The 24,546-nt window shown below is 38.4% G+C and overlaps 4 protein-coding genes across 10 annotated transcripts; 2 read left to right on the top strand and 2 right to left on the bottom strand.

Moving 5' to 3' along the window:
* Nucleotides 1–410: 410 nt before the first annotated feature.
* On the bottom strand, nt 411–8,042 carry LOC140798162 (probable inactive ATP-dependent zinc metalloprotease FTSHI 1, chloroplastic). Its single transcript, XM_073151926.1, has 15 exons — nt 7,054–8,042; nt 6,870–6,954; nt 5,736–6,170; nt 5,247–5,300; nt 5,021–5,086; nt 4,530–4,625; nt 4,291–4,419; nt 3,685–3,737; nt 3,289–3,484; nt 2,786–2,900; nt 2,114–2,388; nt 1,889–1,972; nt 1,687–1,799; nt 1,355–1,604; nt 411–997 (listed from the first exon to the last, which is right to left on the bottom strand). The coding sequence occupies exons 1-15, from the start codon at nt 7,770–7,772 to the stop codon at nt 791–793; spliced, it is 2,877 nt and encodes a 958-aa protein (XP_073008027.1). The 5' UTR covers nt 7,773–8,042; the 3' UTR covers nt 411–790.
* Nucleotides 8,043–8,745: 703 nt separating this feature from the next.
* On the bottom strand, nt 8,746–11,108 carry LOC140798165 (pentatricopeptide repeat-containing protein At3g49240, mitochondrial). Its single transcript, XM_073151929.1, has one exon. It carries the CDS (start codon nt 11,025–11,027, stop codon nt 8,955–8,957), a length of 2,073 nt encoding a protein of 690 aa, XP_073008030.1. The 5' UTR covers nt 11,028–11,108; the 3' UTR covers nt 8,746–8,954.
* Nucleotides 11,109–11,791: 683 nt separating this feature from the next.
* On the top strand, nt 11,792–15,148 carry LOC140797783 (calcineurin B-like protein 4). Of its 6 annotated transcripts, none has more exons than XM_073151433.1 (10): nt 11,792–11,892; nt 12,432–12,570; nt 12,695–12,791; nt 13,096–13,178; nt 13,270–13,329; nt 13,515–13,623; nt 13,803–13,855; nt 14,129–14,209; nt 14,311–14,423; nt 14,649–15,148. In XM_073151433.1, the coding sequence occupies exons 3-10, from the start codon at nt 12,707–12,709 to the stop codon at nt 14,716–14,718; spliced, it is 654 nt and encodes a 217-aa protein (XP_073007534.1). In that variant the 5' UTR covers nt 11,792–11,892; nt 12,432–12,570; nt 12,695–12,706; the 3' UTR covers nt 14,719–15,148. The 6 variants fall into 6 exon arrangements, with proteins under 6 accessions (XP_073007534.1, XP_073007536.1, XP_073007539.1 ...); XM_073151435.1 differs by having other exon boundaries at nt 11,796–11,892; nt 12,432–12,546; XM_073151438.1 differs by having other exon boundaries at nt 11,808–11,892; nt 12,432–12,492.
* Nucleotides 15,149–20,889: 5,741 nt separating this feature from the next.
* Nucleotides 20,890–24,485, top strand: LOC140797785 (calcineurin B-like protein 4). Of its 2 annotated transcripts, none has more exons than XM_073151439.1 (9): nt 20,890–21,348; nt 21,748–21,920; nt 22,027–22,109; nt 22,225–22,284; nt 22,392–22,500; nt 22,584–22,636; nt 23,634–23,714; nt 23,799–23,911; nt 24,011–24,485. In XM_073151439.1, exons 2-9 carry the CDS (start codon nt 21,839–21,841, stop codon nt 24,078–24,080), a joined length of 651 nt encoding a protein of 216 aa, XP_073007540.1. In that variant the 5' UTR covers nt 20,890–21,348; nt 21,748–21,838; the 3' UTR covers nt 24,081–24,485. The 2 variants fall into 2 exon arrangements, with proteins under 2 accessions (XP_073007540.1, XP_073007541.1); XM_073151440.1 differs by lacking the exon at nt 20,890–21,348 and adding an exon at nt 21,389–21,657.
* The last annotated feature ends 61 nt before the right edge of the window (nt 24,486–24,546 follow it).

The raw sequence follows: 24,546 nt of genomic DNA on the forward strand, positions 1-24,546 counted from the left end.
TGGTTCTTGGGCTATGCATCGTCATCGTTTATTTTCCTCTTTGGCTTGTCCGGCGTGGTTCAAAATATTCCAACGCCGCTAATTAATCGTTTTGTCTTCCAGAAAGGTAGATAGTAGATAGTGTGATAATTCCGAGCATCGCGGTGTCAACTGAGTTGAAACGATTAATAGCTGCTCTGCCTATTAACTTTTGCTCTAAGGAGAAAAAGAGAGACGATTTAACTTCATTAGCTGCTTAGCCTGATGATTTGCCTTTTTCTCCCCAGCTGTAATCATTGATCACCTGTTACACTAGCTGTCTCATCATACTTACAGCAGAGGGAAGGCTACAAAAGTGTCATAGGACAATCTGCAACTTGTTATGTGGATTCATTTGGCAGAGAGCCAGACACAAATTTAACATCGGCTGCTCAAACAATACAACGCTACTAAGTATATCAGCAAAATATATATATCCGCCAGTGAAACACAAGCATCTCTTTACTTTTTTCAATACACAAGCCGATGGGGTTTCACATGGTAACTAAAATAAATAAAAGAATAAAATCTTGGCGAACAATCACACTAAGGCTTATCTTTTTCTCTTCAAGGAGTGATGATCTGACCATGAACTCCTTAGACCCCCTCGCCAATTAGCCAGGTAGTATTGTCAAAAATGGCTGGTCGCAGCAACAAATCGTTGCGACTAGCTTCCAATTTCTGCACACGAGATTTTGCAAATCCTGGGCATTGCAATAGGCTAATCATGGCGAAATATCTTGCTGTCTCGAGTTAAAGGTGAAGAAATCATCTAGTTCGCCCCAGCAATATCACCTGCTGCTTCTTTTACAGGGAGTAGTGGTTGCAAAACCATATCGGCATCGCCGTCCACCTCGAACAATGGTAAGCTTCCTGGATCTTTCTCCTCCAGAACAAGCTTTACAGGAGTATCTGCAGGATAACTATTCAGAATAAATTCGATATGATCTCCACTGATCTCCTTGTTGTCCAATAGAACCTGCAAAGGGAAAAGAGTCAATCATGAAAGTCTAGTTGACATCCACTTAAAAACCAGCACTTTAAGCATAATCATCTAGGTCTCCTAGAGAGGCTACAGAACTTGTTCAGCAAGTGGCCATTTCCATTCCTGCTTTTGCTATTAGTGGATTAGCTTTCAAGTAACAAGTTGGAGAACTTCAATTGAGGAGAAGATGGCAAGTGATGGACCCAACTTCTGTCCTACTATTGAAGTCTGTTTGTTTGCTCTCTTATCATACATAATTCAAGAAGTACAGGATTCCATTGCCAAAGTGATACATCAAATAATAATCTATAGCAGAGATAACATTCAGATAAGTTCCAGATAAGAGAATACCTTCACTGTCTTCAGAAGAGCTGCGGTATGTCTTCTCAACAGAGTAGTAGTTTTCTCATATGTATCTCTCATCAGTTCCTCAGTTCTTTGAGCAACACGATCATCTAAGTCAAAGTTAATAGGAGGTTCAATGAGGCCATAGTCATCATATAGTGATCCTTCAAAATCCAAACGTGGTCCAATAAAACTAGGTTTTCTTCTCCAAGGAAAGGGCTCTCCATGTATTGTCATAGGATTCTCCAAATTCCAACTGTTAATGGAAAAATCTTAGTAGATGAATACAAATCAAATGGAAGAAAAACTTTCGACAGTTATTCTGTAAAATGCTTTACATGGATAACATTTTACGAGCAAGGCAAGTTGCATCTTCAAGATACTTAAGGGAGGCTTTTGATGTATCTCGTCCATAAATAACTTCTTCAGCAGCTCTGCCCCCTAATAGAACCTTTTTACAGTTAAGATCACATATTAGCGCTCAGAAATAATTCGGCAGCTCAGTGTAAACCTAATCCCTGATAAAACTAGAAATAGTACCTGAAGGCGATGCATCAACTGAGGCCGCCTTTCAAACATGTATGACTCTTCATCAAGATGGTGGAAAACAATTTGAGAGAGTGTCTGCCAGTATAGATTATAATTTAGGTTTATTTCAAAACATAAAGAACAGAAATTTCATTAAAAGAGAAAAATAAATGGAACAGCATGCAATTGAATAATGTACTCAGAAGTGCTAGCAGAGGTAAGCAGAGCAGAGAAGACCTGGCCACGAGGAATAATTGAAATACGTTCACAGATTTCAACTTTTGCATTCTCATATCGTCTCAACAAATGAGATGTCATTGCAACTCCAACCTCAGTCACAGCCCTCCTACATTGCCCTTGATGACCTAATTCAATTCCCAATCGCTTGGGTCCAACAGTGAGCCGATCAACTGCATCATCCATATCTGACTGAAGAATTGATTGATGCCCCTTTCTTACTGCTACTAAAGCAGACTCTTGGACCAATTGTGCCAATTTAGCTCCCGTCCAACCTAGATTGTACTTAATGTTAAGAGACAAACCAACTCAATAAACTGCACGTAAGCAATTAATTCAGAAGGTAGGTAAATCAGCATATGAAAAAACAAATTATCCATATCTGTTTCATCCTGTATTTGGTTAGGGTCAAATGTCTTACTGGCATCAACTAGCCTAATCCTCTACCATGGAACAATTTTCCCCATTAATTTCTCAGTGAGATCAGAATCGTTCTCCCAGGAAATACTTTAAATTAAACAAATAATTCATTTCCAGCAACATAGCATCCTATGGATACTCCAATAAATAGAGACAAAGTAATAGGCCCAAATTTATCTGAAGATGAGAACAGTTTCTTTAGTGTATTCTTGCTAACAACATAAATTATGAAATGTATAAGAAGCAGAGTACCAGGCAAATTTTGAGCATAAGTTGACAGGTCAACAGATGGTGACATCTTGACTTTGCGAGCATGAACTTTCAAAATGTCTAAACGCCCTTTCACCCCTGATGGACGAATTCGTATCTGGAAATAAAGAGTTATAATGAAGTACATCAATAAAAATAATGTAGGGTGTGAAATGAAAAAAAAACACAATTATATTACATTCTTTCAGTTTCACAAAGTAAAAGAATATAACCATGACTACCTGTCATCATAATAGTCGCTTAAAATGATCTAGTATTTCCATAATTCATCAGAGGTATATACAAAAATGTCAAAGATAAGTAAGCTACTAGCATAGTGTACATAAATCACGTGTGCTTAGATAGCAAGATGAAATAAGCTTCTTATGAAAGTAGAACAGGTGAACAGCGAAACAATAAGATTCCAGTGATACTAAACAGTAGGGCCCTGCATCTGAAGATTAACTTTCACATTTTTTCTTAAGCTATAAAACCTAGAGACCAACCTTGCGGTCAAAGCGACCTGGTCGAAGAAGTGCTGGATCTAACAAATCCATACGATTAGTTGCACCCAAAAATATAACACCCTTTCCAGTATCAAAGCCATCAAGCTCTATGAGGAGTTGGTTGAGCGTAGTTTCTCTCTCTTGTGTTGCAGCATTGTAGAGGTAGTTTGTTGATTCACTGAAAATCCCCTGGCGTCTGATCATATCATATGCAAAACATCAATTTGCTATCATAACAGAACTAATACTATCCAATATTTCATGGCAATGAAATATATGATCTCTATCTGGAACATATAAATGGTGATATATAAACAAAAATGAAGAACCAAGATTACTCGACTAAATATGATGAAGCAGGCTGGTGTTATTTAGACAACTAAGGTATTGACATACCTGGTAGCCAATGCATCAATCTCATCAATAAACACAACAGATGGTTTATTTACCTGCATAAAATTTAAACATATTTAATATGTACAGTATATTAACATAGGTTCCTACATACTCCATAAAGCATGAAGAGTTGAAAATTCTCCAAAGTGTAGAATCACCAACTATTCACATAATGATCCAGGCCTAAAGGTTAAGTGATGTTGCATATTTGAGAAAAAGAAAAGATCACAGAAAGAAAATCTTGTCATGGAAAGCATGCAACCCACATGATTAATAACAAAGCGATGAGATGGTTAAATAAACATTCTAGTTAGATAGTACCCATCAATAACTAGATCAATAGATGATATAATGTGCAAACAGAAACATAACAAAAGACATTACCAATAATGTCCTATGTGCCAGGGAACATAATAGAACACGTTAAATTAAAAGTCCAACAAATTTCATCAAAAAAATGTTGCAGTTAGCTAGTCACACACACTGGCATGGTTAAATAGGACATAAATAACCCAATAAATATAGAACTCCTCTGAGAAGTCATTCTACTGTCCTTGCATGGAAAATTCACGTTTAAAAGAGATTAGACTTGGATCGCATCATAACCTTGGCTCTCTTGAAAAGATCTCTGATTCTAGCAGAACCAACACCAACTAGAACTTCAACAAACTCAGAGCCAGCCATTTGATAAAATGGTACACCAGCTTCACCAGCAATAGCTTTTGCAACGAGGGTCTTAAGAACAAGCATAGAAATGACTCAAGTCAATAATTGTAAAATGCCATACTAAACCAATTAGATAAAAAAAAATCAAACTGACCACAACATAAACAAAAACAACTAACCTTCCCACATCCAGGAGGACCTTCCAAAAGGACACCATGTGGAGGTTTGATTGCCATCTTATCAAATAAATCTGGATTCTTTAAATATCTTACCAACTATACAAAGAAAATGAGGTTCATAATAAGACATTATCAATAGTATAGAAAAATATCAGAAATAAAGAAAAATCTCAGTTGGTGGAACTCTCAATATGAAAAGCACGGCTAGAAACATTCTTTATCAGATAGAGAGAAGAAACAAATAAGGTAATACTGGGTTTTATTTCTGATAACGTATAAAATCAAGAAAAAGAATCATATAAATCTCCTTGAAACGACAACTGACAGACCTACAAACTTATAGCAATAAATGAATCTAAGGCAGAGTCAGAACATCTACTATCTGGTTTTTCAGATTAAAACCCATCCGAGCAAAGCAATAAATAACAAAGCTGCAGTACAAGATAATACCACACTAGATTCTCAAAGTGATTATTAGCACAATATCAGACCTCCTGGAGTTCCTCAACTGCTTCATCTATCCCAGCAACATCACTGAATTTCACACCTGTAGAGCCCTGTGATCAAGAAAACAAATTTATGGCTATGGTAAAGGAGGCCATATGTTTGCATCAGCTAACACCAGCGGTGGATTCATGATGGGTAGAAATCAGAATGATTTGTGACAAATAACTTTACAATAATATAATACACAGAACTGAAGGCTTAAGGACTTACATCAACTCGGGCCTGTGGCTTGGACTGGCCAAATTCAATACCTTGCCATATATCCTGCTCAAAATATGTAGACAAGTGACTAAATAATAAAGAAATCAAAGCCACACATTACATAACAATTCAAACTAGTTAGGGATTTTGACATTCTAAGGATTTAACGAGCAGCTTGGACACATCTAGGCTACTGCTCCGCTGTTTTAAAAAAGAATCCAATCTGACTCGATTTATAGGCTGGTTCATCACGACCTGAGTTGAGTATGAACTTTGATTTAAGATATAAGTTAGAGCTGATTGTGTAGCTGTTCAGCTTATTAAGCGTGCCCCCAGCTCAAATCTTGAGCAGTTGGACTAATGCATGCATTGAGCAGAAACTTGCCTGAACACTTGTAAAAGATCTACCCAAGCAGCCTACTATTGGGTCAACTTGTAGCTTCCAGCCATAAGCCAAGACATAACTTCATAAGAAAAAAGAGAAGGAAGAAGGAATACCCATTTCCTGAAGTTCTTTGGCCTCCTTGACAGAGTAAACCGAACTAGAAGGACCATGGTAACAAACACAAGCATGATTGGTTTCAGCATCTCAAGACTGGCAGAGACACCACCGAAAGTGTAAAATTCATACATTTTTGAAAAGATCCCTCCATCACTGAAGATATCAAGAATGTAATCCCAGATCCTTTCTGTGATACTGGATACTATACTGAGAACAATCTTAAGAAGTGGTCTGGTGAGGGGCCACACGACATATATGGTAGCACCATACAGGAAACTGGTTACCGCAAAAGCTGCAGATGCCATGAAACCAGCTATCACTGCAGCAGAAGCAGCTATTAATGCTGTCACCATACCAAGTTCAACCATCATTCTGCTTGAGATAGAGGATGCCACAGGATGAGGGTATTCCGGTAATTTTGCAATATAAGACTGCATAACCATAAAGCACTTGTCAGAGGCTGAAATACAAAACGCCATGAGGGAAAATTAATAGAGGCTCCGTAACTTTAGTCATCTGGAATGTTAATGATTCACAAGGGAGAAACACGCCTAGTAGCAAGTTCATAAGAGATAATTACTAATTCTTCATGTATAAATCTGATACGAGATAATTACATCTCCTGATACCTTAAGCTGACCATGACTGATGCATGATGCATGAAAATCAATAAAGAGTCTGATGCATCATGAAGGAAAAGATATTGATCTGGATGCCCAATTCAGATTAAAATATTTCACACCAGAACCACAATGTCTGAATTCATGTCAGTCGTGTCTGATAAATGAACCCTTACCATGAAAATGATGAAGAGCGATATTCTATGTATCACAAGAAACTTGGAAAATTCTGGGAGTCCAGAAACCACAAAATAAAAGATATATATGAGTTCAGTTGCCAGACCATCCAGTTTCGGATGACACACCAAAATTTTGACTTTCTTTCTACATCAACAATCTGTTATGGTCTAATGGGTAGCATCAGTAACTACAAATGTAAAGGACTTCAAAAGCCACAAACGTTGACAAAAAGTTCACACATGCTCAATCTACTTCAGGATTATAATCCTTCAATTTGCATCAAGTTATGGCAGTGATATATTTGAAGAGAAAAAGAGTAGGATAGCTGACCGTTGTATGCTTCTCAATCTCATACTGCGGCCCTGTGTACTCTTCCATGACAGCTTGTGCTTGACTCGCATTTAATCTAATAGCCCTGCCATAAGCCATAAATAGAAAGTAACTACCAAACTACAACAAAGCTCAGAATCCAATGATATAAGAGACGAATTTCAGCAAGAATTCTTGTTCCCACCATTTGGTTCTCTGTATACTCTTGTCCCCAGGAATCTCCTTCAAGTCGACGATAAAATCCCTATAACCAAACTCCAGAGGACTCCCATTTGTGGACTTAGACGTCAAAAGGTTGACCTTGCCAGCCTTCAGATGCTTCTGGAAGTCCTCAAATCCCATCATGGGAAGCTCCCTCAAGTTCCTCTCAAACTCCTCCTCCTCAGACAAGTCTGCCTTGAACACTTCCTCGGGTACATAAAGTTTGCCTTTGAATTCCCTCAAAATGTCATTAAGGTACACGTTCCTCGATGCATCGCCCTCACGATCACCCCCATTTCTTTCCTTTTTAACCCCGGACTCACCCAAAAGCCGCTTCACGAGCTGAATTGCCCTAAGGGTTGGAGCTTTACCGGCCCCCTGCTTCTCCCTCAGGGTAAGGAAGCGATCCCCGACCAGGAACTTGGGCTCGACCTGGCTAGGATTCTCCTTCAGAATCCTTGTAACGAAGTCATCGCCGGAGGGGGGCCCGCCATTGGTATCCGCATCGAGCTTGCCGAAAACGACGACGGAGCGACGGACTCTGGACCTTCCGAGGGTTCTCCTACCGAGCTGAAGGGGATTGAACTGGACGCGGAGGGGAACAGGAAAGGAGAAGGCGGTGGTGGAGGCGCGGCGATGAGAAAAGGGGGAAACCCTAGGAGAGAGATGGAATTCACCGGAGAGGAGATTGGAGGAGAGCATTTGGGATTTCTAGGGTTTTCGAATCGGAGGGAAACGGTGATTGCTGGAGAGGAAGGGAGAGTGATCTCATAGGTTTATCCGAATTCGAGGGTTTTAGGGCGGGGGCCTGCACTGCAACGGCAAAGAGATAGCCTTCATCTGAAGTCGGAAACAAGCGGTGAAGGCGTTGCCGTCTTCTCGTAGATCGAGTCGGCAATTTATTCCTAAGCGTTAGGAAAGTCGGCATTTTAGTTCAGCAACTAACTAACTCAAATAGTTAATGCTTTTGAATCATTCTCTTTTTCATGCCAACCTCAATTTGATTTGGCAGCAAACTGAAGCAGAAAAGATGGGGAATGTTTGTATATTAAAGATGTATAACAGAAGATGCCTCACCAAATTGGTACAAAAATTTATCTTATCTGAGAGATTACAGTGTAGAAGATAAGGAAAAAAAAGGACGAAAGTTATATTCCAGATATCCAAAGGAATTTAGCTTCAGGATAAGGCAAAAAAAGAAAAGAAAAGGAGCTCCTACTGCACAAACAAATTACAAGCTTGATAGAGAGTTTTTGAAACTTGGGTGTGAATATTGCAACAAAAAGCTCAACAAGCAGGATCATCAAATGTGAAGCTTGAACATCAGAAACCAGACTCCAGACTCAAGATTAACATTCAAAATTTGTAGTTCGAATCTTATAACAAGTAAGGCGTGGACAAAAAGCCCTTCATTTTCACAAACCAAGGCAGGACATTGGTTTTTGTTCAAATGTGAGTTGCTTAGATTGCTCCATATAAAATGTGGCTAATAGCTGAATAATCTTTAAATCTGGAAGTTTTATGGATCCTGATCATATAAGCCACTGATACTTTTAATCTAGTATCATAACTTCAGGTATTTTGACTCAATTCCCTGCTGCACACTGCAATTATCAAACTCAATATTTACATTTTAAGACGGAGAAAATCTTTCATCAATTTAAACACAATTTGATGCTACAGAGGAAAGAATTTTTCATTTAAGCTCCAAGTGCGTCATGTAAAATCCAGTTAAAAAGAAGTACAATTGGTGAGAAAATGGTGATATGATGATGAAATCGTCAGATCCCAAAAACGCTTATAAACCCTTATAGATAACCACAGGATACCACTATAAGTTACAGCTACTTGCAATATGAAACTCATAAAAAGGAATCAAGTTCATTAAACTGTGATTTGCTTAGAAGCATCTCCATCTCCTTCCTTTGTTTCATCATTCAACAAAACATCTTGCTTCTCTTCCTTCAGAATATCTTCATCAACATTGCGGGCTTCAACAACATCAGCTTTCTTTTCCTCAGCTGTTTCATTCCCAATGCCTAGTCCTTTAAGAAACCCGGTATCAACAGCACTGGCACCTCCAGTGGGGGAATCCTCTTTAGCCTCTTCCTTTTTTCGGCCAAGGACTGCCTCAATAGCCGCTTTACTCGCTCGGGCAGCGGCCTCCTCCTTCGCAGCAGCCTCCGCCTTCTTCCTCTCCTCCTCTTCCTTCGCAAGAGCCTCAGCTCTAGCCTTCTCCTCTGCAGCACGAGCAGCTGCCTCGGCTTTCTCCCTCTCGACATCCTCATACAACTTCCCCATATCCTCCTCCCTCCCCTCTCTCTTGAGTGCCCCCTCCAGAAGCTCTTTCATGTCATCACTCAGCGCCACGTTTTCGTCCAAAAGAGTACCCTTAGCCGCCTTAATTGCATCGTCCAATCTCCCCGCATCAACATATGCCTTAAGCAACAACTCATAGCTTGTGATGTTCGGCTTCGCCTCCTTCTCTGGCATCAGGTCAAAGAACCCCTGAGCATCGTCTATCCTTCCCACATTGACTAATCCACTGATAATTTTATTGTACGCATTGGCATTCGGTCTCAGACCCACCTCCACCATCTTCTTGAAGTATCCCACAGCGTCGTCCACTCTATCCACTCTGAAGCACGCCTCCACTAGCAGAACATATGTGTACTCGTCGGGATTAATCCCACGCTCTCCCATCTCCTTATATAACTCCTCTGCTTCCCCAACCAACTTGTGCGTCCCGAACTGGTCAATCATATTATTATACGACAACACATCAGGGATGCAATTCTTCTCCCCCATCCTCCGAAACACCGTAATCGCATCGTCAAACCTACCCGCAAGGCAATATGCGTCCGCCATCACATTAAAGCTGCCCAAATTCACGGCGATTCTCCTTGGCGGCTCGTGCTCCTTATTCATCATTCTGTCAAACAGGTTGATAGCCTCATCTAACTTCCCGTTCCTCCCCAAAGCATCTAGAACCGAGTTGTAGCTGACTGCGCTGAATCTAACCTTGGAGCCTTCCCCAAGGACCTCACTGTAGCAATCCATTGCCTCTTTTTCCATCCCTTGTAAGAAGTAGCCTTTCATGAGGTTGCCATAGACAATGCCGTCAAGTATCATCCCACCGCCGAGCTTATCTTTAAGTTCCTCGAATAAGGACAGCACCTTTTCTGGATCATTGGCGTTGACGAAGCCAGACATGAGGAAATTGTACACGATCGGGTCAGGGGCGACGAGTCCGCGCTCGATCATGCCGTCCTTGAGCTCGACGGCCTGCTCGAGCTTCTTGTTATCGATGAGTCCCTTGGCGAGGATGCGGTAGGTGGTCGGCGAAGGGAGGACGGGCGAATCCTCCTTGAGGAGGAGGCGAAAGTGCTCGAGGGCGGTGTCCGTCTTGCGGCAGTCGCAGTAGGCCTGGAGGAGGAGGTTGTGTGTGACGACGGTAGGGGCGACGGAGGCCTGCGTGACGAAGCGATGGAGGGTGAGGAGGTCGGCGTACCGACCCTGCCGGAGGAGGGCGGCGAGGACTGCGTTGCAGGTGAAGACGGTGGGGCGGCAGTTGGAGTAGATAGAGTGGCGGGTGAGGAGGGATGCCTCGTCGAGGTCGTTGACACGGATCAGGTTTAATATGCGGTCGTGGAGCGCGAGGCGGTTTCCGGACAGCGAGGAGACGGGCTCCGGAAGCTTGGGGGAGTTGGGGGATTTGGGGATGGGAGAGGAGGGGACGCGCTGCTGGGCAGGGCGGTGGGAGAGGGGTGGCTCGATGCGGAGGCGTCTCTTGCGGCGGCGGCGCTCGGCGGCGGCTTCCTCCGGCGTGGCGAAAGAGAAGTAGCGGATGGCGGCGGGGCTGGGGAAGTGACGGCGGCCAGGGAGGAGAAAAGGGAAGGAGAAAGGCGAGGGTTTGAAGCATTTGATGTGGGAGAAGAGAGGTCTGGAGAGAGACATGGCGTCGGATTCGTGGGGAGAAAGAACGAACTCGAGAAGGGAACGATTTAATCGAAGGGTTTAGGGATTTAGAGGGAGAAGGAGATCGATCTTTAGAGTGAGATTCGACGGTGATCGTAAAGTAGCAGGAGTTATCGTGATAGAATGCACGAATCTCGGCGAAGGAGCTCTCTCGTGGGCCGAGGAGTTGATATTGGGCTGCTACAATAGCCCATAAGATGATTGGACTTAGATCCGATTAAGGTTTGACTTATTAAGCCCCATCCAAATTCCCAAGCCCATTTATTCCACTTTCATACACGGTAGCTTGTAGAGTTGGATAAGGATGGATAAGCAGCTTAAACACTCCAGATATATATATATACCAAGTTATTAACATTCGTCGTATATCTACTAACTTGTATTTTTTAATATATATATCTACTAAGTTGTAGGTTACTGCATTTCATATCTATCCTGTTAGGCTAAGGACAATTTTGCATTGTTCATCTCTTGGCATTGTGTTGTTCTTCCAAATAAAATATCTAAATTGAAGCGCACCAGTGTCAAACTAATTCTATTTGCTTGTCATCTGCGTTTGATTGCATTTCAATATTTCCCAACTGCGAAGTATGGATAGAATTAGAAACGTGATGGAATTTTGTACTACAGTTTAACCCAAGAGGTCAAACAATAGATGCCCTCTTTATAAGTCAACTAAGGGGTGTTATTGTAATAAATGTGAATACGGAGGGTGATAAGTAATGGAGTCATGAAGAAGACATGGCTGGCTAGCCTTCGACGATAAAAACAATGGCCTGAAGAGAGGGGCAGAGGAAAAATAGGAGAAGACCGCTTTATAAACTTTCGGCTACTTTAACTAAAGGTTTCACGTGTTTCTCTTTTATATAAGTCGATGCTGTTGATCTCGATTTGGGTTTTGTTTTTCTTTCTTCTCTTCTTCAGAAATCAAAGCCCTGGTATAAGAAAGTTTGCCGCTTGGATTCGGAAATTGCCCTCTTTTGTGTTATAATTTGTAGTACATTAGCCTCCTTCTGGAGTTTTATTATGGTTTGGCAAGAATTCCTATCTGGGTTTTGTTAGAATTGGCGCAAAAGTGATTTTTGTTGGTCCAGAACCTTTTCTTTTCCTCTGCAATTGGGATTGGGGCGGAAATTTTCTTTTTGTTGTTTTTATGGTATCATTGTTTGAATTATGATGGTCGTGACTCCATGCTTGATCAAACCTAAGAAGCGCTTGTTAATTAGTGGACAAATCCGAGTTTTTTTTTTTTCCTTTTCCTTTTTGTTACTTTTCTCTATCAATCTTTTGTTAATCAAAAGAATGAGAGAGTTTTTAGTGTCTAATTTGATTCTGGAGCTTTAATCCATTCCATCAATTAATTGAATTAGGTGACTACTGCAGGTGAATTTTAATTGACTCTAGAAGATAAATTTTGACGACGTTCGGAAGTTCTACTACAGGGGTTGACGCCTGATCTCTGACTTGGTTGCTATCCAAATATTTCTCTATCGAATCAGTCAGTACTGGAACATAGAATTTAGTATGAACCAGTCATGAGATATTCTTCCATTTTCCTTTGTTACTTTGAAATCATGGTCAACTTGGGATTATATTCTTGTCGGTCTTTGAATGGCAGGTGCTTATTTGACAAATTGTTATTGTAGGAATATCCTTCGATGGGTTGTTTCTCTTCGAAGCATATCAAGCATATGCAGCCAGAGGGATGTGAAGATCCTGTTGCTCTTGCTAATGAAACATCTTGTGAGCAGCTATCATCATTCTTCATTTCTTTTTTTATGAAGATTATCTGTAGATTTTATTATTCCTGCTTCTTGAACATGCCATCAGCATCTTTTTCTTTCTTTCTTTCTTTCTTTCTTTTTTTCTTTTTCGAAAAAAAAAACATGCTTGAGTTAGGGTTACTAATTTCCTTTTTTTTGTGCTTATGATTATAATTATTTGAAATTAGAAACTCATCAGTGCAGCTGTCTTAGGTCCTAACATTTTTAAAAATGTTTGCCCTCCTTATATGACTTTTTTCTTCTTTTTTTTGGTATAATGGCAGTTACAGTGAATGAAGTAGAAGCATTGGGTGAGCTGTTTAAGAAATTGAGCTGTTCAATTAGTAAAGATGGCCTCATTAACAAGGTGATATAGGGTTAAAAATTTTGTTATATATTATGTTGATGGAGATTTCACATCTTATAATATGTGTGCTTTGTGGCATTTCTTTGATCAGGAAGAGTTCAAACTTGCTCTGTTCAGGAACAGCAACAAGCAAAATCTCTTTGTGGACAGGGTGAGAATTTTCAGTGCATTCAGTTAACATCTATGTTTTCGTTTCAGCATTGGTCTGTGCTAGATAATTGATACTGAATTGGATGCCTTAAATCTAATTTATTATGTATGCATCTATGGATGTGCACTTAATCTCAACATTTTCAGTTACTAAATTTCTTGATTTGGCTTGGCTAATCTATGCAGGTATTTGACTTGTTTGACATCAAAAGAAATGGTGCTATTGATTTCGGTGAATTTGTTCGATCTCTTAGTGTATTCCACCCGCGTGCACCTGAATCAGAAAAAATTGGATGTATGAACTCTTTACTTTCATACCTTGTTTCTATGCGATATTTATTTCGCCAATTTGTTGTGCCTTTGGTTCCTCATAGCTTTTGTTAGCCATTAGTTTGGTCTTAGGATGAGTTTAGGCATGTGTCAAAATTAAGACTTTGGACGATGACTAATAATGTGGTGATCCATTTTTGGCAGTTGCATTTAGATTGTATGACTTGAGATGCACGGGCTTCATTGAACCTGATGAGGTAAGTATCTCTCCTATCAAGGTTTTTATTGATAATCAAGGAGATTAAATAAAAGTACATATATCCAATTTTCATCGTTAAAAGGAACAGATTGTTGATAATCCATTCCACAGCAATATTATTTGCCTCTTCAGTGATTGCATAATGTGAAGCAGAAATTGCTTTACTACATAATCTTGAAGTAGTTTAAGAATGCTAACCTCTGGACTATTTACCGCACTGCAATTCTAGCTGCTATATGAGAACTCTAATGAATGGGATCTGTGTCAACAGCTGAAAGAGATGGTACTGGCTCTACTAAATGAATCAGATTTAGAACTTACAGGCGAAGTTGTTCAAACAATTGTCGATCGGGTGAGAATGAACCTTTTATATCTATGTGCTCTAATTTGCTTATAATATCTGCAGTAGCAACTTTTCTTCACTCTTTCTGATGTTTACGTGATTTCCTACAGACATTTGCGCAGGCTGATTCAAAAGGTGATGGAAAGATCGACCTAGAAGAATGGATTGAATTTGCTAAAAGAAGTCCATATTTGTTAAGGAATATGACCCTTCCATACCTTATGTGAGTCTTATTTTGAAGCAAATTTTCATGCTTTTACTTGTAGATTTTTCCTTTATAATATTTGTAGATTTTTCTCTTGCCACGGCCAAAACATGTTCTTGTAATATTTTGCTCTTATCTTGCTATTTTACTTTTAAACTCGATACCTCTTCTTGTAGAGCATGCTCACTATCTCATCTCTTCATCTGATCTTTTGACTAATTGCATAATTGTGATATTTCTCAGGGACATCACAGTCTCATTCCCTAGCTTCGTTATGAACTCCGAAGTCAACGAGGCAGACATGAGATCCTAATGCAATGCATGTTACTCTGGCATGCACACTTCAATTTTGCCTTGGCCATCTACTCAACATCAAGAAAGATGCACCAAACCTTTGCATGGATATCTGCGGTGCCATGTACTTGGAATCGAGGAAGACAACCTTATCAGCATTCTGCGCCGCAGAAAAGCCAGTTGTCCAGGAAAAACTGTGTGCCTCTTGAGAGAGCAGTCCTCTTTTTACATTGACTCAAGTCTCAAGACTCCTTTTGTCTTACTACTATGTATACTTCAAATCAGTCCCAGTTTGTACATTTAAACTCACAAAGATTGTGGTCTCTATGAATGTAAAATTAGTTCAGTCAGATAAACATAGTCGGTAATTGCTTCTGTGGTGTATAACCAGGAGTATATATCCTTTTGACTACAATGACAGGAAGAAATAAATTAATACTACTACTGTACCCTTTTTGAGTTTGAATTCAATTATATAGCTACTGTACCTCTTCTTGTTTATTTGATGAGACATTGTAACAACTCCCCATGACACCAATTTCATGGGGGGCAAAGTTTTGTTTTCCTTTGTCCTCTGCTTCTGTTGGGTCTCTTGAGAGGTCCCACAGCACAGACATCCCTTTCATGTTTCCTGCAACTTAGGTTGCAGAGGATCCACTTACACTTAATCTAATCAAACATAATCTACCACCGACTGTTAGTCCACCTCTAGTCTTCACTTGGGTGGACGACCAAAAGGCAAAAGCCACAATGTAAACCCATCTCAAAAGAAAAGCATAATTCCTACCTCATGACGTCGAGACTAAATAGGGTTGCTCCCACTATAATTTTAAATTTCCAAATCTATTCAAAGTCTAAAGTTGGAAGTTAGTTCGCACTATTCCAACAACATCAAAACAAAACTTGAAGCAACTTTCTTCACAAAATTAACTGAGGTCCAGAGATGAGTTAACCGAATGGAAAAGAAAAAAAAAACAAAGTAAAGAGTTGCATTAGATCAGCTTTGGAATGTTGGAAAAGAATGACACAATAAAGGTAAAGATTTTGTTAGGTAGGTAGTGAGAAGAATGCTTTGTATAATTGAGTTATTAATTGATACTTTTGTTACAATTTGATTCAGCCTCCAGTGTCCCAGATATTTAATGACTTCTTTTTCGCTTTGTGTCCTTGTAAAGATTATGAAAAGGGAATGGGATCGATGCTACCAGGGAAGCTAAGGCTGGGGGAGTTCTCCACACAAGAAACTTAACTTAAACAAAGCACGAGATGCCATTTATTGCTTCTATTTAAAGACTACAAGGCGATCTCCATGCATGCCTACAAGGTTGGTGGGACTCCAAATGACACAAACACCACTCTTGGAACCAATGATCAGATCAATTGGGCATTATCTTGCCAGTAATCAACTTCTTTGGTCAGGCATCAAAAGTAGTGCCTGTGACGAAGATAAGAGCAAGCAACTTGTCCTTAACAAAGAGCCAGAATCGATTACCTACCCAAGAGTAAGCAGACGAGATGAAGCCTCTCTTAGGCTCAACAATGGTGGCGGCTGGCCACGTCGAAGAGCACATCTTAATATGATCTACTGTTTATAAACTACTCGCTTAGGAATCATAGAAGCTTCTACTAAATGACTCAACCCAACTAGTAATGCAAGTAGCCAACTTATGGCTCATGCATAGTTAAAAGTTGTATATATATATATATATATATTTGCATTTAGTTATAATTGAAAGGAGCCTTTGATGACAAAGATGAACAGTTCCCTTCTTGTTTTGGGCATGCAGTTGTCTAGTCTATCGGATAGATTAGCAATGAATGTCAAACGAGTATCCAATAACTTTTCCTTCTTTATTTCTCTTTCTTGGTTTCTTTCAGATCATATTAGTAGGTTAACACAGTCCATTGTCTTGTCATTGGTAATGGTAAGGACACCAGAAAACGTTTCTTGGTAATTAGTTGGTAAGAGTGGTCCATAATTGACCCTGTCATTAATGATCCATTAAGATTACATATGACCTAATTAGGCCGTCGTTAACCTCATTTATTAGAGACACCCGAAGATTTTTAAAATATTATAGTTACCACTATTTTTTTTTACTCTTTCAAAATTACCATTGTAATTTAATACTCTTAAAGTTAGTGAATTAGTAAAATACCCTTTTTTTAGATTTAGTGTAAACTATTTTATTTCGTATTAAAATTTTGGATAGCTTTTAAATCATTTTTAATAATTTATATGACAGCTAAATAGTATTTTCCTATCTATATTATATTTTAATTAGATTTACTATTTTTTAAAGTGACAAAATATTCAATAAGACCATAAAAATTTATCTTGGCACATGAATTATCACGTTAAGACCTTCCACGTGTATTTTACGGGACATATTCTAGTGGACACGTGGAGGAGATGTTCGCAGAGCTGGAACCCCTCGATGTACGAGATGACGGAGGGAATCCGGCAAAAGAGATGGCACGTGTAATGTGGAGAACTTAATAAAAATCATCTCATTAATGATAACAACTATACTATTTGCACGTGCAATGACGTGCTACATATTTTAATTGAACGCAGTCCTTATTTTTTCTTAAAAAAAAATTAAAATAACGTGCAACGTAAACATTTTGCTACCTCAAATGCAGGAAAATATAAATAATACGATGTATATTTAACAAATAACAATAGTCCACCGACGTCGAGGAGACCAATTAGACTTTTTGTTGTATAATTATGTATAATAAAAGGGGCCTATATATAAAAACAGTGCAGATTTTTATATATAAATTTTCTACTGTATGATGATTTCCTCTGCGTAATAAATTGTCTCAAATAGGAGAGACTTTATTCATTTAGCGCATATTATTTATTCCGGAAGGAGAGCCACGAGTAAAGTTCATCTACACCTACCTTCAACTTTGCTGCCAGCCTAGATGGAAAGGTTGGCAAGTGTTGTGGCAGCTCCCGTTGGCGCCGCGAGTTCACATGTTTGCATGGAAACTCTGCTGGGGCAGATTGCCCACCCGGGCCTATCTACATAGGCTCCGAATCAGGCCTGACCAGAATTGCGCCTTGTGTGGCATCTATCCGGAAACGATAGACCACCTATTCTTCTCATGCAGATATATGCTGGAGGTGTGGGCCCAGCTACTAGATGAACAGGGATGGACATCAGATGACGGGTGCCACGTAGGACCAAACTGGCTCTGCCAGGAATAGGATAGCTTAAATTTTGATGCCTTAACAATAGACCACCTATTCTTCTCATGCAGATCACATTCCCCCCAATCTTTATAACTGCCTAAATTTTGATGCCTTAACCCCACCCGGGAGTTAAGCCAGCTAAATATAGCTCATATTTCACAAAAAAAAAAAACACTTCATGAAATTTCTATATCAAATATATTTTGTTTTAACTTCAATGCTGCTTCCTTAATATTTTTTAAATAAGTTATTTAAGTTAAGATAAAAAAATAAAAATAAAAAAGGTAAAGAGATCGTTGTAGGTAATTTAAATTCTTAGGTATCCATGTGTTAGAGTGTAAATAAGAGAGAACTCTATAAAATATAATTGTTTATCCAGTGTAAATAATAGAGAATTTTATAGACTAAACTTTATTTGTTTTGTGATTCAGATTTTGTTATCTAACCCTTTTTTTTTATAATTCTAATTTAACACCGTATCGATCAAATTATTAAAATACCCTAAATACCTTTCCTCTCTACTCCTACGTTATCTTTCTTCATATTTCTTAACCACTTCCTCCTGTGATTACCACCGCCTGTATCTTTCCTCGTCTTTCTCTTTCTCTTCCTCCTTTCTTCTCTTCTACTTCAATTTTTTTAGAAGAAAAGAAGAAGATGAAAAAATTAAAGTAATTTAAATATTTATAAATTATATAGTATATTGTAACGAAATATTTCTCGTTGAAATCATTCAAGCTTAACTAGTATGTTAAATGAGAATTATAGAAAAAAAAAAGAATTGAGTTACAAAATTCTTAAATATGGGTACAAATAACAAAATAAATACAATATAGGGTGTAATATATCAAATTATCTAAATAATAATAAAAAATAAAAAATATAAGGGAATTTCTGATAAAAAAAAATCCTTAAATATTTCGTTAGACCCCATGGCGAGCTGTCAAGTACCGAACTTGAGAGAGTTCGAGAATCCAGCAGTGCGCAAGATCTACCGGTGGAAAAAGTCATGCGTACTCGTGTCTTGGCAGCCGCAGCTTTATCTCTGAACCCGGATCTTATTTACGATCCGGATCAGCAACGCTTTGATCAACGGAAGGCGAAGATAAGGTTTCCGGTCAACGTCCACAGCCCCTCCCTTTGCCAGCCTTGACAGCAACTGGACATGAAATTGAAAACGACTGCTCGATCGATAAGCACCTTTTAATCCTGCGCTTATCCACATATCAACCCAGATAAGTCTATTGCTCTATCTATCCAGATGAATTATGACATCACTAATACCAATTAATCCAAATATATATATATATATGTTACATAACTCGAAGGTTAGATTGGATTCTCTCTCTCTCTCTGTCTCTCTGTCTCCTTATGCAACTTATAACACGAACAATCTTAGACTAGGACTATAAAATGGAAATACGTAATGATCAAGCAAACAAATAACCCAACATTTGGCATCTCTGGACCAGGAGATGTGTTGCACTTCCACCTCAGCTTGTTCGTACAACTATTCTTCTTGGAGCCAGCTACTTGCTGCGCTGTCGACACGTTTGGCTATGGCACGTGGCAAGTACGCCACCGTCAGTTCCATTTTTAATTTAAAAAAATTAGTAACTATTTTCTCTCTTTAAAAATTGATAAAAAAAAAAATAGGAGACATCACTATAAAAAAAAAGTAATCATTAAATCCGAAGAGCATACCTAACAGAGCTCTAGATAGTTATTAAAGTTAACAAATAAATATAACTGATTAATTATTATTTTTTATGATAATTATAATACCCCTGTGTAACTTAACCTATCTCACACACCTCTGAGACAATAATATCATCAAAGGGTGTTTTAGAATTTCATGTGTTAAGATAATGAAAGCAAATTGTGCTCATTTCTTTGTTGCATACTATAAGGATGGAGTAGCTCGATCCTCTATGTTTCCTAGTCAGGAAAGGTACCTATATATTAAAGTGTCATTAGGCATTATCCTTACTCTAGGGTGATATATAAACTATTAGATAAATATCCAACTATTTGTTATGCTCACAAGATTCGGCTGGCAAGGCTAAATTTTGTTTGTAAGTGGTCCACCCATGAGATTTATTACAATCATTAGTAATTATATAATTTCTTTTCCCAATTATAATAGATATTTTTCAATTAATGTGTGGTCTCAACTTTGAAGGGAAACTTGGAAGAAACTTCCACTAAATTTGGTCCATTTTAGAGAAGTTTGTGAATAAGTTGTAATTTTCTCCTCCCTTTGAACTTTTTGCCACTCTATGTGCATTGCACATAGCAGCCATCATTTTGCTTTAGGAAGCTGACAAGGAAATTGGGAAATTGCCATCACTAAGATTTGATGGATTTCACTAACCTTAGAATCCTCACTAAATTCTTATCACCTTTGATGTGATCCATTAAAATCATCAGGAACACACAAAGATTTTGAAGGAAAAAAGAGAAAAGAAATGGACAAAATAATTAGGATGTATACCAAGTAATGTCTCCATCTTTAGTTAAGTGGAATGGCATAAGCCCATAACAAGTTGGATGAGTTATTCCAAGTCCAAAGTTCGAGATTAGAAATAAATTAATATATATATATATATGCAGTAAATGTCATAATACGCCATTGTCTTTATAATCAACCTCCTCCTCATGTCTCTTCTAATCCCCACAGTGAATGAAAGTGATTGAAAAGAACACAAATGGATGGTTAATTACTAACTCAACATCTTCAGAACAATTATTTTTGCCGACAACCCATATGTGTACAAAGATGGAGAGAAAATTTAAATGATAATTTAACCTGAATCAAATAATAAAACATTAATTGCTCCTGTTGACTTTGATGTTTTAGACTTTCCATAAGTAACAAAGAGGTGAGCTCACTAATCCAATTTTTTTAATAAGCATGAGATTTGGATTTTAATTAGTTAAGTGGAGTTTATTTATGTCAGCTGACAGTTGGCCCTGACGTGAAATGAACAAAGAGGTGAGTTTATTTCAGTTTATCATCTGAAATCACCATTTAATCTACAAAATTTTATGCAAACAGAAGGTGGAGTATTTTTATACAACGAGGGGGTGTCAATGTGCCTAAAAAAAATTAATTAGGAGATAATTTGGACCCTAGGTGTAATTAGTCCTTAATTAAAGAGCAGGCGGCTATATGCAAAAAAGCCATCAGAAAAAAGTAAAATCCGTTCAAAACTAGAAATAAAGAAGAGAGCAGCAATCTAACAATAAAGACCAAATTCACACTCCAGTGTATAACTTTATTGTTATAAAAGTTTTTTTTTGGAAAAAAATTGCGTTTGACTTCCCCGGGTTTCTTGCGTAGCTTTGCGGATATAAAGAGGCCACAAGTGTCGCCCATGGCGAAGTATCGAAGAGAGCGAGACGAGAGAGAGAGTAAGAGAGATCAAAGATTTCTATTCTAAGGTAATGTTTCCTATATCTCTCCACCTCTCGCTATCTCTCTGTCTCCTTCTCGAGTTGGGTCTCGCACTTCTCCATTAATGTCCTTCCCCTGTTTCCCGATACGAAAGAAGGGAAAGAAGAGATTTTGTTGCGCAATTGGGATTTGGGTTTTGGTTTTTCGTAATCGCAGCTTTTCTCTTATGATTCTTTATTTTTTAAAAAAAAAAAACCAGAAATCATTGCGGAGAATTCGCTCCGTGGAGTTATTGGGATTGCGTAAACCATTAGGAGTCTTCGAAAAAAAAAATCCAACTGAAATTAGTGTCGATGGTATCGATGATTTTCTTAGCTCTCTTACCGACACTAATTAGAATAGTTTTCCGAATTTGACTACAGCTAATGCGAATCTCTTTACATCAGTTATTCTGCAGGTTATTGCTCGTCGCCAAGGTGGGAAAGTTGAAGGCTTTCTTCTCATCTCATTTCCTTTTCTTATCGTGCTCTTTGGCAAATGGGTTGTGTGCCTTCGAGGCAGGTCAAGAAGAAGACACCAGGATACGAAGATCCTGCCGTTCTTGCTTCTGAGACAGCTTGTAAGTTGCAAAATATTAGATGGTCAAGTGTGATTTTGCTACTAGAGAAGACCTCTTCCTCCCTTTCACACGATAACATTTTAATCTCCTCTCTTTCTCATGGCAGTCACAATCAGCGAAGTAGAAGCTCTGTACGAGCTGTTTAAGAAGCTCAGCTTCTTGATTGTCAAAGATGGGCTCATTCACAAGGTCTCCTATTTAGTTACAATTAAAAGGAATTTGTTGTGTGTTTGCTTGTTTTTTTTTTTTTTCTTTTCTTTTTCTTATGGTTATTTTAGTTTCAAAACTCATGTTATGTCTGCAGGAAGAATTCCAACTTGCACTATTCAGGAATAGTAACAAGGAGAATTTCTTTGCAGACAGGGTGAGAACTTTAGTCCTTCTATCACTAATAATCTTGATCTTAGTTACAGTGCATACAACAACTCTGGGACTCACTTTTACCTGTATATCTTGGGCAAATTTCTGCAGATATTTGATTTATTCGATGTCAAACGCAACGGGGTCATTGAATTTGGCGAATTTGTTCGGTCCCTTAGCATCTTCCACCCTAATGCATCAGAAGAAGAAAAGAGTGCATGTATGTGTAGAGTAGAATTTGCTAGTATTTTTCTGTACAGAAGTATAGATAACTAACACTAACATCTTCTTCTTATTCCACAGTTGCATTCAGATTGTATGATCTTAGGAACACAGGCTACATCGAGCGAGAAGAGGTAAACTTCTGTGCTCACTGACGATTTCTTATACAACTCGTTTGTAATCTCGGACATCAATTAACTTTCATGGATTTAGTAACTATAGTATGTTGCAGCTACAACTCTTGTGCTGATCAATCTATGGTGGTAGATCTACTGACATGATATGAGTATTTGTTTATGCATCTGTAATTTGTACATGCATTTATATATATTTGTAAATTTGTCCATTGCAAGCTCCAGAAAGCTCGGCTAAGAGTGATTTGATAAGACATTTTTTGGGGTATGTGTGTGTTTGTGGAGGATGAATGGAGATGGTATCATTTAGGTCTGCATGCTAGAGGTGGAAAGTCAAGGATGAGGTCATTAGAACTATCCTTAGACAATATACTATGCTCTGACAGCTAAAAAAATAATCAAATAATATTAGTTTTAGTCTCTTCTTTCTATGCAAGCAAACAAACAAACAGCTGCACAATTCTTATTATATTTAGTGATCACGTCCCCCTAGATGCTATCAATAATCTATATAGAAGTAGTGAGTATCTTATGGTTCTCTCAGATCATTAGGTAATCGAGATAGAACTGAATGACCACAAATAGCTGACACAGTCACACACTTTTGGTCTACTTGTTGCTGATTGTGACTACTAGGACATGCGAGAGTGTTTTTAATTTCTCATTCTTCATTAACAATGGAGATATCTATCTATCCTATGTTCTTTGAAAAATATGGAACACTCAAAGTGCGCATGTGGCAAGCAAGATGAGCATTTGTAAAGGTTTTCTTTTTTTTAAATTATTAAAAGGCTTTTGGAAAGATTTATCTTACCGTTGAAGTGCATATACGTAGTCAGAGCATTCATCACTTGCAAGAAGTTGTAGGCTTAATTATTAATCGAACAAGACTATAAACATCTTGATACATAGTGGCCAATATCTCCTAAATGATGTTTCCATAACTTCTTAGAATAAGATAGTAACATTAATCTCATTATATGTTTCCCTTCAACAGTTGAAAGAGATGGTGCTGGCTCTTTTGAATGAATCCGATCTCCATCTTTCAGATGAAGTAATTGAAACTATTGTCGATAAGGTGAGAAGTCTTTATCAAGTAATTCCTTTCTCCATGCTCTAATTTTGGCGTGCTCATTTAACTTTGTTTAAAATTTTCATGCAGACATTCAGTCAGGCAGATGCAAAAGATGATGGAAAGATAGATCAAGAAGAATGGAAGGATTTTGTCAAACAAAATCCATCGTTACTGAGGAACATGACACTTCCTTATTTAAAGTGAGTGATGAAAGCACATTACCATTCCCTTCTTTAACTAACTCTTTTTTCTCCACCTCATCTTCGATTGCTTTGCATGCTTACATTCATCATTTGCAGAGACATTACTGTGGCATTTCCTAGCTTCGTGGTGTATTCTGAAGCTGATGATTTAGATATTATGATGTAATATATGCAACCCGAGTTGCTACCGCTCGACGTTCCATGAACAAACTAATGCCCTTGGGAAAAACTTGGTGTCGGTGAGGGAACGATCCATACCTACCGACAGGGCATCAAAGATGGTGATTACTCCTAGGAAAAGTCTGATCTTCTTTGCTGGGGTAAATGAGAGAGAGTTCTATGGAGAGACAATACCCACCTCTACCACCCAGGGCACAACCATTCATGTAAGCTGCCTGAAAGACGTTGCTCGTTTGCAGTTCAGATCTAGTTGATGATGTATATTTTGGCTTGCACATATGTTTTCTAATTTTGTAGTATGAGTTTATTGTATTGTTGTTACCTTCAGTGCTATGACTCCTCATAGTGAATGACTTTATTCTTCAATATAAAGATGAGTATTATGGATGCAGTTGACATTGCGTATTTAGTAGAAGCTCTAGTTTTTTTTCTTTTTTAAATTTGCCCCTATA

The sequence above is a fragment of the Typha latifolia genome, chromosome 11 (genome assembly GCF_019914945.1).
Source record: "Typha latifolia isolate L0001 chromosome 11, TyphaL0001v2, whole genome shotgun sequence".
Taxonomy (NCBI): domain Eukaryota; kingdom Viridiplantae; phylum Streptophyta; class Magnoliopsida; order Poales; family Typhaceae; genus Typha; species Typha latifolia.

Excerpts from the sequence above, each read along its gene's own strand:
- LOC140798165 (XM_073151929.1), bottom strand. The coding sequence starts at position 11,027 with ATGTCTCTCTCCAGACCTCTCTTCTCCCACATCAAATGCTTCAAACCC.
- LOC140797783 (XM_073151433.1), top strand. The coding sequence starts at position 12,707 with ATGGGTTGTTTCTCTTCGAAGCATATCAAGCATATGCAGCCAGAGGGA. Across the intron at positions 13,330-13,514 it reads AAAATCTCTTTGTGGACAGG|GTATTTGACTTGTTTGACAT; the intron begins GTGAGAATTTTC and ends TAATCTATGCAG. Across the intron at positions 14,210-14,310 it reads TTCAAACAATTGTCGATCGG|ACATTTGCGCAGGCTGATTC; the intron begins GTGAGAATGAAC and ends GATTTCCTACAG.
- LOC140798162 (XM_073151926.1), bottom strand. The coding sequence starts at position 7,772 with ATGCTCTCCTCCAATCTCCTCTCCGGTGAATTCCATCTCTCTCCTAGG. Across the intron at positions 6,171-6,869 it reads AGATTGAGAAGCATACAACG|TCTTATATTGCAAAATTACC; the intron begins GTCAGCTATCCT and ends ATGGTTATGCAG. Across the intron at positions 998-1,354 it reads CTCTTCTGAAGACAGTGAAG|GTTCTATTGGACAACAAGGA; the intron begins GTATTCTCTTAT and ends TTCCCTTTGCAG.
- LOC140797785 (XM_073151439.1), top strand. The coding sequence starts at position 21,839 with ATGGGTTGTGTGCCTTCGAGGCAGGTCAAGAAGAAGACACCAGGATAC. Across the intron at positions 22,285-22,391 it reads AGAATTTCTTTGCAGACAGG|ATATTTGATTTATTCGATGT; the intron begins GTGAGAACTTTA and ends AAATTTCTGCAG. Across the intron at positions 23,715-23,798 it reads TTGAAACTATTGTCGATAAG|ACATTCAGTCAGGCAGATGC; the intron begins GTGAGAAGTCTT and ends ATTTTCATGCAG.